Here is a 14,661-nt window from a genome sequence, read left to right as displayed (position 1 = left end):
TTTATCAAAGGCCTTCGTACAATCGGTGAAAGCAACGGGACTTATTTCATTTTTGCCACAGTTTTAATCCTAGCAGTGATGTCCATTAAACAATGGCTGATTGTTTCTCGCTGATCATTCTTCAATCGGCGACGAGCATGCTTAGTTTCGCTTTGATGTTATATACGACTCCCACGGCTGTTTTACGCGTTCTACAGAATGTAAATATAGTTTATGGACGTGCACTACGATTAATTCTCATTGCGAATATGCTGTCCTGTTATCTTATTATGTCAATAGCCAACTTTAAGGTTTATCGAAGTATTTGTGGACACCAGAGGCAAATCCAAGACAATACAACAATGTATAATTTTGGTATAAAGGCTGATAGTTTCGAAAGAAATTGTTTGGGGCTGCGTCGGTGGGAGTAACGAAATAATTTGGATATATCAACAAAGTTGAAATGGTAAATTGGTCACCGTAACGATTACAAAAGCTGAAGTTTCGAGCGTTAGCCCTTCGTCGGAGCGAATAGAGGAATTGTGGGTTGTGTGTGCTTTTAAAGGCGTTACTCCCACCGACGCAGCCCCAAACAGTTTCTTTTGAAACTATCAGCCTTTATCCTTTTGAAATGGTTTAAAAGTTTTAAGTATCATCGGTGTTTATTCAACCTACAACTTGCACAAACCAATGAAATATTTCCCTAATTTAAAAAGACTCCAAATTGACTCATACTAGCTTCATTGTTTCGTCCTTTTCTGGTGTTTTGTTTGTGCAATCTCAACAGACCCCATACTAGCGAAAGTTATTTGACGTGCGGCAAAAGCTTGTCATATAACTGGCTACGGCTGTTAGCGTGTAGCCAACATTTTCTTTCTGGAAGAAAAATCGATTAAACAGAGTATCAGGTTAAGTTTTACTGACTCATCAGGTATTTTTACAGTTTTTATGTTACTCAAAGGTAGCCTAAGTTTTCAAATGCACATAATTTTAATTTGATCATTATCACCCCAAAAATGCATTATTAAAGCGTGAACAACTGGCAAGGTAAACTTGATTCAAATACTGATTTTCATTCCAGGTTTTTTTTTTTTTGCCAACTGATGAATTTCTTTTGCATTCGGCACACCAAGTCTAATATAGCTTGCCACAAGGGGCGTACTCAGCAAAATGGGAGTGTCTCCCCCGTTATGTTAGATAATTTGAACAAAAACAGTTATATAGACTACGTAAATAATGACTACAAACGTGAGTACATCAATGAATGATTCCCATAGTGTAGAACAGCCATCGAAACGTTTTAATCCTACAGCAGAAAGAATTTGCATGACTTCGGTTATTGCTTGTTCCTTGTTATGTGTTGTTTCATGAGGGTGTGAATGGGGTTAACCGGTTAGCGAGAAAGGGCGAAAAATACTACTGACTACCGACAAAACGAGAAAAAGGTTACGGCCGACATACGTATCAAGAAAAGCTGATAAAATTCAAAGACAATAGCCTTTGTTTAGTGTCTCAAACATGGCCATAGAAGCCAAACAATGACATATTAATTCACGAGGGAAATTCAAACTCGCTACCACTATAATAGCGAAATTCACGAGGTAAATTCGAACATAGCCGATTACTGCACAAGGGCAAAATTGGAATATTTGGCGAAAGCGTGTTTAGGTCAAATCTTACCCTGGGGAGGAGGAGGGAGTTACTTTTCGTTCAAGGTCACTTGCTACTCAGAACGTCGCAACTGACAAAGAGTGGTGAAACCAAATGAAATTTGAACCAGTGTGAATGGTCACGAATGAAACTTGTTTGAATTAAACTCATTCCGTGAAACTGACAGGCAGTCCGGTTCCATATCTAACAATGTTAAGCCGCAGCTACAAGAGCGATTTTTTGCTTGCGATGATGATGCAATTTTTTCTAAAGTTGTCGCGTCGCCAGCGCGCAGCGCAAATCACCCGTGTAGCCACCCTCGCGCAAGTGCTGCGATAACGACAGCTACTAAATCGCTGAAAAAATTCGCGAGAAGTTCAATTAGTTGAACCTTTTTTTTACTCTCTCCCCTGGTGCCGCTAATTCGACACACCGACAATTTTGCGACGATTTGAAATTCATCTTCGCCGAGTCTCCGCACAACTCTCTCAGCACAACAAACAACAAAAGGCTTTTGTTTGAACTTGTGAAGCCGAATTTAATGTTTACAGAAAGATGAGATCAGAAGAGCATTTCGTATTTTCTCTAGTTTACAAAGTAACCACCTTGAGGTTGCCTATTTACTGAGTTAGGATTTCGAGTTGGATTTTCGAGTTGGTTTTTTGAGTTGGATTTTCGAGTTGGATTTTTTGAACCAGGTTTTTTTTGTTAAAAAAATGGGGGATAGGGAAGTAAAGTGTTTGGTTTGGTTTTAATGCATTCATACTTGCATTGTTGTTACCAGTGTGTTCCCCTGACCAGAGCTATATCAGTGTTTTTTGCTTACAAAGTTATTGTTATGAATACAAAATCAAATAAATCATAATTCTTGTTCTGTTTAAAATTCTGTCTTTTAATTTTATACCTAGTAGTTTTGGAAACGTGAACAGGAGGGGTGGGCAGGCCTTGAGTCCCCATGGTGAGGAGACGTATAAAGACCTTATGTACTTGAATGATGCGTATAAGCGTGCAATAATCGAAAGCCACGGACAGGAAGAAATCTCGTTCGATGTGGAAAATTCTTTGAATGCTTCGTATGATGTCCAACCGCTTAAAATGCAGAAAACAAAACAGTTACCGGGGGGTTGGGGAACTAGGAAAGCACTGCAAAGCATCACTGGTGCCATTTCTCGGTCTTCAAAATATGGTGGGATTACAGGATTTATATATTTGCCTTTCGTTGTGTCTAATTCTTAACGCGGATTTCTAAATTTGTACCACCAGAATAGATGTGACAAGAGAAATCATATTCTAGATCTTATCTTCGATTTACGCCCGGTTATCGTAATTGTTTTCATTTCGTTTATCTTTTGGTATTAAAGCTTTCCCAATCTTGCCATTTTTTAAATGAGGAGCATGTTAGTGGCAAAGGGAAAGGAGTTCGTGGAAGACTCGATGTCTTGCCTCTTACCTCATGTCTCCGTTACATAGTGACGTCGCAGAATTAAAAGGTAAAACACTAACCCCACCCCTACACGAATTATTTTGTTGACTGCAGTGGACTAGCCGACTCGTTTCAGCTGGATTACTAGTACGCATCTCGAAAAAACCGACTCTACATCCTTACCCGAAAATCCAACTCAAAATCCTAACTCGAAAATCCAACTCGACAACCTAACTCGAAAATCCAACTTGAAATCATAGCTCGAAATCCTAGCTCGAAATCCTAGCTCGAAATCCTAGCTCGAAATCCTAGCTCGAAATCCTAGCTCGAAATCCTAGCTCGAAATCCTAACTCGGGAGTAAGTTTTTTCTCAACCACCTAAAATGCAACTATAGAATTTCCGGTCATTTTCCCACTTTTTGGCTGGAAGAACGCGGAATCATTTTGCAGAACAATTTCCTGTAGTCGAGCCCACGAAACCTCCCGCTGTAATATTTCAACCACTTTGTTTGTTCATACGGTCCAGAGTGGGTTTCTTCCGAAAATGCGAAGAAGACGCGATCGAACGCCACTGTAGCCAGGTTCCGGTGGACAAAGATAAACGCACAAGAGTATTCGAATTTAAAAAACATCTAACAGAATTTTTGGAAATGAAGGCGCAAGCTCTTCACTTTGGAACTGATGGTTTCTCGCTGAAGCTCTTTCGCCTGGCTAAATCGTCCAAGGGAAAATGCGAGAACTTTGCCATAGTAATAGATGGGCAGTGGCAACTAGAACTGCCAAATTTAATATCTGATGAAGGCAACAGTAAGCTCAACTGTAAGTCGTAGAATGCTCTATCAGTCTGATTAGTTTTTAAACATGTCCAGGGGAGTGTGATGGTTGCATCACTGTAGTAGTTCTGTGGTTAAGTTGTAAGATTAAATATTTATGTTGTTCTCTACTCGTTCTATTTATTCCATTTGCTGTTTTTCATGAAAAGAAAATTTCTATTTCAGAAACGAGCTAACTAATAAAAAAATATCCCTTAGAAATATTAATAGTCAGTAAAGTGATTTAAATATAAGCTTCCATCCGTATTTCTGTGTAATGAACAACGCAGCTTAAACAGCAGTAACTGTTTTGTCTACAAATTGTTGTATTTGACTTCGGTTGTTAAAACACAAAAATCTTCTAGGTTGACAATCTGTTGTTTATCGCATTTATGATTCAAAGCAAATAATGTCATGTTCTATTGATTATTGCGGCTTCAGGTAAACAGCCGCCTTAATGGCACCAAGCAGATTGAAGTTGAGAATTAACAAAAATAGAAAATGCGCAGATATGAAAAGCTAAAAATAAATCTTTTGGATAACCTGGCGTCAAACTACTCAGTTTTCTGTAGAATTTATGAAAAGAAAATTTCTTAAATCTTACATGTCCAACCCCTTTTGGAACCACCTTCAGTGATATATATGGCGTGTTACATCGAAATGAGTAACTTAACTTTTGCAGATTCTTTTTTTTGTTGGTTAAGGAATAGATTTAGAGATAACGCTTAGCGTCACCTGAGCCTGCAAAAATCTGCTAACGAGAGTACCTCAAACAGGCCCTATTTCACATTTTAGTGCACATTATCCAAGAAGTTACAAACTGGGCCGGTCAACCCGTCGTGCTGCTTAAGGCGCCAGAGGCAGGTGGTACGCGTACAAGCAAGCAGAAGTTGATGAACGCTTCCGAAAACAAAGGCGACCGGTGGGAAGTGAGGAGAAAACATAAATCACGAGAAGAAGCGAGAGAGGACAAAAGTTTGGTAAAGAGGATTATGATTGAAAGAGGTGACGTTAAGAAGGGTGTGAATGGGGTTAACCGTCTAGCGACAAAGGGCGAAGAATACTACCGACTACCGACAAAGATCGATAATTTTAACCGGCTACCGACAAAGTGACTGAATTTGAACCAACAACCGACAAATAGAACCGCCATTCAGACCCTCTTATTGTAGTGGTATCGCGCGAAACGCGCGTAAAATACATCCACGATGAAAAGAAGAAGAATGATGATTTTTCGAAAACTCCGACCAAACAAGAAGCGTTTACATGATGTATAGAGTAAATAATGTAAAGAATTTTTGTCAAGGGGATGAACCGAAAATAAACGGCGTCTGCAGAAAACTTGTTTGAAAAGAAGTTTATTGTGGCTAAAACAATAGAACTTGTTATAATAATGCAAATCATTGCGGCTTAAGATGACATTTACCGACACTGGAAGCACAGATTTGTAGCCACGCCTTTATATGTATCAAGGTTTCTGTTGTGATCAGAACTGACCATATCAGACGTCTGTTAACACTGGTTCCCTGGTAAACTGCTCTTTTCCCTGGTAAACTGCTCACGCCGATATCTTGGCGTGCCCTCGGCCTTTACTTGAATTTCGGATTCAAAAGGTATGTCCAATGCTAAGTCTGTACTAGGTAATTTTTCCAGTCGTTATTTTATTGCAGTTTTCAGCTGTTCCAAAAGTTCTTTTCCAACAAGAAAGTCGAACGTATTGATATATGCAATCTTGTACCCCGTTTAAATCACACCACTACATTTGTTTTAGTTTGTTTTTCGCTCAAAAGATTACCAAATACCCTGCACATTAACTCACTTCTGGGTTTTCCTTTCCCATTTCTTTTACAAAGCAACTACAGTTTATAGACCTTTATAGACTTCTGTCGAAAGCACATGCCATTTACAAGTGAGCCAATGCTCTTTCCTTTAGTTTGAGACGAAACAGGCCAACAACAAACAAGTGCCTCTTTGCTGTGTTACTTTGGACAAAACGAGAATCATGCGCTCTAAAAAAATAATTCATTTCCGATCATCGCTTTACCAGCTTGTAAAACACATTGATCAGTTTGAGATTCGGTAGCTTTCTGGTTGGCTTGCATCTGCTTAAAAAAGAGAGAGCTTTATTTTACATCATTACTAACACCCCCTCTGGCATTTAAATTGAGGGCGAGGTATGCTCGAGTTTATACTCTAGTTTGGGTTCGGGTTCGAGTTGGAGTCGGACTTCGAGTTACACTTCGAGTTGTGGTAACGTTTTTAGACACGGTCGAACCTGTAGTAAGAGGTAGGATGTAAAAACCCCGAAAGTTTTGTTCCCGTTAGTTGCTGTAATTTTCCCCTCCATGATTAAGCGGTAACCACTGTTAGTCATTCGTGGTCAACCTTTGCCAACGACCTGTTTGTATTGTCTTCCATCCGTATGGAACGACTATTTAAACAGGAGCTACTCAATTATATCTGAGAATGATCTTTCAAGTAAAGTTGAATCCATTTTTATCTCAGAAAATTAATGTCTCAAAGTACGTTTCAGTGTTTGTTTTTGGATATTTTGTATTGTGGTTACCACCAGGCTTACCATCTCGACCTTAGTAATCTACGGTCCTCAACCATGGCCGTCATGGTCCTCAATTTAGTACAGTTTTTTTTTTCAGCCATACATTTTAGAAGTATCCAATCTTTATGACATGATATGGTTATGAATAAATTATTGAAATTATTTCTAAGGTAACGCGCGCATCCGGTCACTGTGTTGTTCAATATGATAGACATTTAGTAGACAAATTTCACAAGAATGATAGTGTTTCATTTCATTTCGCGAACAAGAGCCAATCATGTATTGTGATCTCCTCGTTTCTATCTACAAAAAATATCATTGAAAAGATGTAATTCATAACCGTGCTATCTTGCACGTTTTATATCTTTGAGCAGAGTAAATTTGGAATCGCGCAAAGAAGGAATTAGGTGTCTTAGATTTTCTGGGTCTGAGTTTTGATTTTTCAAGGTCTGAAGTATCTTGACAGCCTCCTTATTCTAATCCACAGTGAGAAGTAAGAATTATTATTACTTATTCAGTTCCCAGTGGGCCAATTTTTTTTTCTTCGACAGAAGTTCAACTTGATTTGTAGTTTGGAATCTAACTCAAAGTCGAATCCAAAATCGATGGTTCGCGCTTCATTTCGAGTAGCTTGTCCTTTCAAGGCTTTAGGGACAGAAAATGAGGTGGAAAGTGTGATTTAGGGGAGTAGTTTTCGTCTCTTAACTTAACATGCTCCGCCTGCCAACGGCTTCTTTAATGGCAACTGGTTCCTATTTCGTTTGTGAATACATAATAGTTGAGGTGTCACGTTAGGTACATTTTGCCGACAAATACCAATTATTCTAGTTTTGGCTAAACTACAGAATACAGGGCCATAATCATGCAGGAGTTGAACACGAACACTCTCTTTATAAAAATCTCGCAGTTTAGAGCCTTTATTTAGGAACATTATCGAGCCTTGCTGTAACAGAACGAATCAAGCCAATTAAAATTCTTACAGTTCGGTATTTGTTTCATCTTCATCGCGGTAGTCTTTGTGACACAAAAAGTGTGATAAAATCTCACCTTTTTTTGTTCTGCGCACTAGTTTGCTTTCGTGTTCTGTTGTACGTCAGTTTTAGAAAGATTTTTGCCGAAAGTCAGCTAACGCATTAGTGCCACTAGGGAAGCGCTAACTAGAACTTTCTCAATTTTTGAAAGTCATAAAATGAAAAGTCAGAGTAGACAAAGAAGAAAGTGGTCGTTACAACTGAACCTTTGAAGTTAGTGTTAATAATTTGGATATATCAACAAAGTTGAAATGGTAAATTAGCCACCGTAACGATTACAAAAGCTGACGTTTCGAGCGTTAGCCCTTCGTCGGAGCGAATAGAGGAATTGTGGGTTGTGCGTGCTTTTAAAGGCAGAAAATGGAGCTACGTTATTGGTGGGAACATGGCAACGAGAAAAACAAGAATAAATTAGTGGAATGAAAAGCGTTCGTTGATCCCTGTGGGATTTAGACTGCCGGTTTGAAAGATGAGCTTTTGTTCAAGATTTTTACGGCTTTTCGTGCTACCTAAGTGTAAGGAAAGACCGCAGATTGCCATATGTTGCTTAAAATGATTAGGTAGATTACCATTTTAACTTTGTTGATATATCCAAATTATTTCGTTACCCCCACCGACGCAGCCCCAAACAGTTTCTTTCGAAACTATCAGAAACAATTTAACACGTAACAACAGGCAAAGTTTGATACAAAAGAAAAACTGGTAGTGAAACATATTTTCTTCAGAAATTCCAAATCACAATGGGAGCAATGGAGGCTTTGCACGGAAGCATGAAACAATTCTTAATTTTAATTTAGTTTGTACTCAAAACAATTATGTTTGTCTCCAAGCTTCAAGGTGCACATAGAGATCAGTTTTTGTGATAATGATGACGATGATGAAGTTGATTTAGTTGCCTTTAATTAAGAGAAAAAATACTCTGTGGTCTAAAATTTCTAATAATTACCTGTAATAATCATAATTCTGCAAGTGTAAGCTAACCGTTGATATCATAATCTTGATATGGGTTCTTGGTTTTTGTGCTCAGGCTAAGAATGCGTTTTAGGAAAAAAAAAGCTTTCACTCTCCATGGACAGAATATGCAATACAGTTTAGAAATCTTCACTTGCATTCATTGCAAGAAGAAGATTTGAATGCTGAACTTGTGTGACAGCTTAGATGTACTTTGTTTAATGCTGCATTTCCCAGTGGACAACAAACATCCTGCAGTAGAGTTAAAAAATTATCCTGATCGCATCTACAATCTAGATTTCCCCTCCACCATCAACAGCTTCTGTAGATATTGGCCCCCTCGGAATATCTCATCCATCCGTTTATGACTCTTGCCATGGTTCAACTCCAAAAGGGCTCAAAATTAAAACCACTATGAATCGAATGTCGATACTAATAAACCTTCATATTGTTATTCTGTTACAGACAAGAACAGTAAAAAGGCTTATCGCGAAACATTTAATGCCTCCATCGTGACAAATGTTTTAAAATAGCAGAAAAACTTCGCAAACATATCAAAGTTCATTCGGATGAAAGGACGATGAATAGCAATGCTCGCAACAAGGGCTTTAGCCAAGCAGGAATCCTTCGCAATCATCACAGCACACACAAGAGAGAAAAGCCTTTAAAGTGCATGGTTTGTGACAAGCGCTTTAGTCAAGCAAGAAGTCTTCGCCGTCACAACAGGGTACATACTGGAGAAAAGCCTTTTAAGTGTAAGGTTTGTGACAAGTCCTTTAGCCGACCTGACACCCTTCGCCTTCACAACAGGGTACATACTGGAGAAAAGCCTTTTAAGTGCAAGGTCTGTGACAAGTGCTTTAGCCTAGCGGGAAATCTTCGCCTTCACAACAGGGTACATACTGGAGAAAAGCCTTTTAAGTGCACGGTCTGTGACAAGTGCTTTAGGCAAGCGGAACATCTTCGCCGTCACAACAGGGTACATACTGGAGAAAAGCCTTTGAAGTGTAAGGTTTATGACAAGTCGTTTGGCCGAGCTGAAAGCCTTCTTCATAACAAAGTACATTTGGTTGAAAAGTTTAGCTGCTGGATTTGTCAGAAGTTATTTCGTACTGAGGACGCCCTGCAAAAGCATTACGATGATCACATGGAAAAAGCAGTTCGTACAATCATCTAGGTTAAGCAGAGAATTTTGGTTTTGAGACAAAGTCTGATGATGTTCTCAATTTAAATAGCTGGACCTGAACTGTTCTGTTTAACTTCTTACAATTACATTTTCAAACATTAGCTATACACCTTGGCGAACTTGGCTACTTGCAGTATGCTAAATCATTTTTACCTGCTCTTGTGTCAATTACAGTACTCTTTGTTTTACAAGTCTGAATGAAGCTTACTCGAGAAAGCTATTATTGTAATCAAATGAATGCGTTGTAATTTGGTTATTTTTAAAATACTTTTTGAGATAAAGCATCTACAATTAAAACCTTGCTTAATTAAAAGTGCTACTTTGAAATGTCTAAAAAACATAAGCGTTTTAATGCAAATCCCACACACGATTATTTTAGTTAAATAAGTACAGATCACGTTCCGTGGAAAATTTAGCCTACAATATAATGCATTAACGTTACAAGCTCTTGATCGTATATCCAACCAACCATTTTCGATTTAGAGTTAGAGTGGACGGTGGGAGGAGAGGGCAGGGAAATAACGTGCGCAGGAAGTGTTTCTATGGAGTTTTCTACAGTGAGAAGCCGACTTTCGTAGTTTTGGACGCGCCTAAAATACGGCGAGAGCGAAAACGTGGAGGATGGGAGGGGAGAGAGGAGGGGAAGGCAGATAACTGTAACGACTTCGCCGAAGTCCGTCGCGTTGCGGCAAAGGGACTGGTTGTAGTCAAATTCCAAACGTTTAAAAACTGACACGTACGCAAGGGTTTCTAATTCAACTTTAGGAAAGTTAGACGTTCAAAGTTTAAAAGGATTTTAAGTAGTCAGCGGTGCTTCCTTCTACAAGTTATGCATAGACATTTTGTTGAACGAAAAACAGCACTTTGAGCTTCTTTTTAAGGTTTTCGCCTCCTAATAGGGATCTAATTTTTCCAGGCCAATGATTATGCAAGCTAAATACATTTTACCAAGGGCTATCAAAATCCTAAAAGAAAATTGGGGGTAGCCACGCAAAAATGTTGAGATAATTAGGTTTGAAATCAGAGAAAAGTGCTTATTAAAATTACCCCGCCAATTCCATTTGGATTGAGTTTTGTTTTACAAAATCAATAGTAAATGAAATATCAATAAAATAACAAGCAAATGTTATCCTCAGGCCGGCGTGATGTGGGCTAAAAAAGGAGTGAGATCCTGTTATTAGTCATGCTGTTTATGACACCGGTTTCCTTAAAATTCAAAGAAAAAGAAAGTTGCTGTCGAATAATACAGAGTGAATCATATAAGAACTTTCCCTTGATTTTGAACCAAAGGATGACTTAAATACGAATGGATCATTGTGTTCCTTCTCGGCTTAAGGCTGAGTGAACTCAAATTGCCTGTCGTATTTTTCATGGCACTGGCCTTCTACCCCATCGGTTTCTTAAAATACAACGGAAAAGAAACTTGCGTCGAGCATATGAAATTATAGCAGAAGCGACTGAAACCTCAAGTATTTTTTCTATATCATTTAGGCTCTCAGAGAGTTCTTTCCGAACACAGACAATCAAACCATCGATCAAACCATCAGAATAGGGGGATCAAGGGAAAAATTGAATTTCCTAACAAGCTTTATTACGTCAGTCGCTTATCTTTATAAAGCAAATGATGAAGGGCGCTTCATATCTCTTCATGATATATAAGATGGTATTTTGCAATGTTGACTGGACGGAAAATACATGATCTCGTTCTTGAATACTCGAGAAAAAGCAATACACTTCTAAAACTAATTCATAGAGGTAAGAGGGAGAATAATGATGAAGGTGGGCTTTAATTACTCAATAACTGTATCCCAGTCCTTTTCATAGATACTCAGCAGTTAGACAGAAAAAAGTAGCTTTCGACGCCCTCTTCTAGCGCGCAAAGGATACTAATTGAAGTTATTTCTCAATTACTTTTCGTACAGGTGATTTGGTGCAGAGAAGCCTGGAAGTAGAAACATGTATTTTAGAATAATTAAATGTAGGACTTTTCCATTACTTTAATTTCTGATCAAATGAAATTCATGCGAAGTTTTCAAAAGCCTTTTAAAGAACCATCCGGCTTTCCAATTCAAGTCCGCAAATTCATATCCGTGAGGACGCAAAGAGGTCTGACCAAAGTTAGTTTCAATTTATTTACACTGTAAAAGTCAATTTATCCTCTTCTGATGCATAAAGCCGGATGTTAATAAAATGTAATAGCTTTTTCAATTCTGCTCATCAGACTTAAGATAGATCTAGCAGTCTTTAGAAAAAAGAATAAATAACAAGCAATAATTCTTCTCTCAAGCCTCAGAAGCTACATGACAAATAATTTGCTATTAGATTGCTGTCTGACAAGTTATCTCGTGGGAAGAATAACTTCCTATGCTGTAAGGTACATGGGACAAAAACTATCTGCAGTTGAACCTGTTCTGTATTAATTGGTCACTTACAAGGTATGGCATGGTGGCCGCTCAATAGAGGTTGACTGCTTAATACAGGCTCACTCCACAGTGAGAGGTATATATACTGAAAAACGATATAAAAAGCTATTTTGCTCCAAATTTGAATGAACAAAAACTCGCTCAGAAATATTAGCATTGATTTTGGGAGATGGATTAAACTTAAAAGCTTGTCGTTAGTTTTATTTGAGTGTTTCCGCTCTAGGTGACACCGTGCAAACAGGGGGAGGACAATATAAACAGGCCGTCGGGACTTAGAAAAAGGGACACCGTGGAAATATGTTTTGGTGACGCCACAGTGGTCAGTGGTCATCAACTTTAGGCTGCCAAGTGCTTTCATGTGTTTGTAGACTGAATTCGATGAAAACATCGGCCTTTTGCATGGTTTTAAGTTGGAAAATATCCATGATACCTCTTCTTGTTGATATATTTGATCCTTTGAATGGGTTTTTACTACTAAAACCACGTCTTAATAAATAGTGGTACAGGGGAGTCATTTTGTTTGGAGTTGTGTGCTGTTTGTTGACTTTAGCTGGCCGTCATTGCGAAGCGCGATCGTGGTTCTTCAGTCGCCCTCGCCTTCAAAATTGTCAAAAACAGCGATAGTTATCCAGAGAAAGCAGGAGATTAGTTCTGTAAGATACTTTTCCAGCGAGGCTGAAGACTGGTTTGATTTTGAAGTGTTTAATTAGCATAAAGCGGTACGGGTAATTATTGTGTTTTCCTTCGTTCACGTACGAAATAAACAAGTAAGTATATATAATAACATTCTTACCGTAAATTTTAATACTGTAAAGAGTACCTTCGGAAAAGGTAGTTGAGCTCGGAAGAGGAGTAAATAACATCGAAAACAAGCGCTCGCCGTAGCCGGCTCAAGAAGTACAAAATACACTTTACGTAATGTCAACAATTCTAAAGTAAGATTTGTGTTACATGTGTTTCATGTTAGCGGCATTTACAATAAATTTACCGGTGGTCCACTTTTTCCCTTTAGTTTGCTCATTTACACCATATCAAAGGAGGGAAAGAGTCATGACGATGAAGGTAATGATTCTCCTTTAGCATCTGTCGTGAAGAAAATTTTGGAAGACTCAGGAGCACACAATGTGGAAGTAAACAAACGCATTTTGAACGTTTTTAAGAAAAAGATATCAATCCTCCATACAGCGTTCAAGCGGGCAAGCAAATCAGGAGGAAAAGCCCTGAAGAAATTAGTTAACGGGTGGAAATTTGGACCAAATTATAAATTGAAAGTGTTCTACAACGAAGTCGACGTTTTGAAATTAAAGGGTGATTGCGATCGGCTGAGAGGTGAGAAAAGAGTTCTCAGGAGTGCGTGACTGAGCAAGCAGCTAAACGGATTTGCCTTGAAGAGAAATTGAAAGCTGCCCTGAATAAGTCACAGAAGAAAGATGAAGAGAGCGAGAGACGATTTAAACGTTTAGCGGAAAAGGTTGCAGACGTGCTCGGAGAAAAGGTCAAGAGGCCCAGCAAAGACAAAATCTTTTCAGCAGTACACGCGACAGCATCAGGCACGCGTCAAAAAACAAATGAAGGAACAATGTCACACAAACCTGTCATTCCTTGGTTTATACAATTATGTTGCCACCAAGGTAGAAGTCTTCAATGAGGACACTGGTCAGTTAGAGACTTTTAGTCTTCTTGAAGAAGGTGAACTTCCTTTTATTGACGACAATGCAAAGGAAATGACAGACAAAGAGCTGGATGATCTTAATATGTGGATGTATTTGAAAGACAAATATAACATCTCCAATGAAGCCTGGCGTGAGTTTTCAATCAAGGCAAAAGATATGCCAAAACTGTCCCAGATAACGAAACAGATAAACAAGTTAAATACTTCATGGAATTCGAGTTGCACTCCTGGTGAAGCAGAAGGTGTTCAAGTAAAATTTGAAGACAGCCTTCGAAAACAATTAAAAAGACTAGACTTGAAAGAAAACACAATTAAGGTAAAGCTCAGTGGGGATGGAACACAGATAGGAAAGAGGTTGAAAATAGTGAACTTCACTTACACTATATTAAATGAGAAAGATGTAGCCATGGGGGAAAAAGGGAATTACATTTTGGCAATAATAAAAACAACTGAAAGCTATGAAAATTTACAAGAAAGTCTCTCTGATCTCAGGAATGAGATGGAATTGCTTAAGACAATTACTGTAAATAATTGCAAATATGATATTGAATATTTCCTTGGGGGAGACTGGAAGTTTCTGGCTTGTGTTTGTGGCCTAGGGGCTGCAAACCAAGACTATGCTTGCATATGGTGTAAGTGCCCCAGACTACAGAGGTGGGATACAAATAAGCAATGGTCTATAACTGATCTTAGTCTAGGGGCACGAAACCTGGCACAGATAAGTCAGTGTGCAAAATCAAAAAAGTTTAATTGTAAAAAGAATCCTTTATTCCCATTTATTCCTCTTGATCATGTAGTCATTGATACTTTACATCTGTTCTTACGAATTTCTGACAATTTGATTGAACTTCTGATAAGACAATTAAGAAGACTAGATAGCATTGAGAAAAAGGTAATATTTACAGATGGATTTCCGAGAGATAAATATAAATATATGGCGGGTTATGAATTGCTCCTCAACAACCTGGGAGTATCAT

At 38.4% G+C, this 14,661-nt stretch overlaps 2 protein-coding genes across 2 annotated transcripts in view; both read left to right on the top strand.

The window, feature by feature from the left end:
• The window catches only part of LOC111333171 (uncharacterized), a 109,641-nt gene extending 99,736 nt beyond the window's left edge, over positions 1-9,905 (top strand). Inside the window, exon 24 of the mRNA XM_088744843.1 lies at positions 9,456-9,905. Coding sequence (XP_088600969.1) covers positions 9,456-9,580 — 125 coding nt within the window. The 3' untranslated portion in view covers positions 9,581-9,905. The remainder of the gene's footprint in view (positions 1-9,455) is intronic.
• LOC148716374 (uncharacterized) lies at positions 3,083-5,066 on the top strand. Its single transcript, XM_088745622.1, has 3 exons — positions 3,083-3,119; positions 3,503-3,871; positions 4,660-5,066. The coding sequence occupies exons 1-3, from the start codon at positions 3,083-3,085 to the stop codon at positions 4,977-4,979; spliced, it is 726 nt and encodes a 241-aa protein (XP_088601748.1). The 3' UTR covers positions 4,980-5,066.
• Positions 9,906-14,661: the final 4,756 nt, after the last annotated feature.

Source organism: Stylophora pistillata, chromosome 14 (genome assembly GCF_964205215.1).
Source record: "Stylophora pistillata chromosome 14, jaStyPist1.2, whole genome shotgun sequence".
Taxonomy (NCBI): domain Eukaryota; kingdom Metazoa; phylum Cnidaria; class Anthozoa; order Scleractinia; family Pocilloporidae; genus Stylophora; species Stylophora pistillata.
This window is presented reverse-complemented; position numbering and strand designations above follow the sequence as displayed.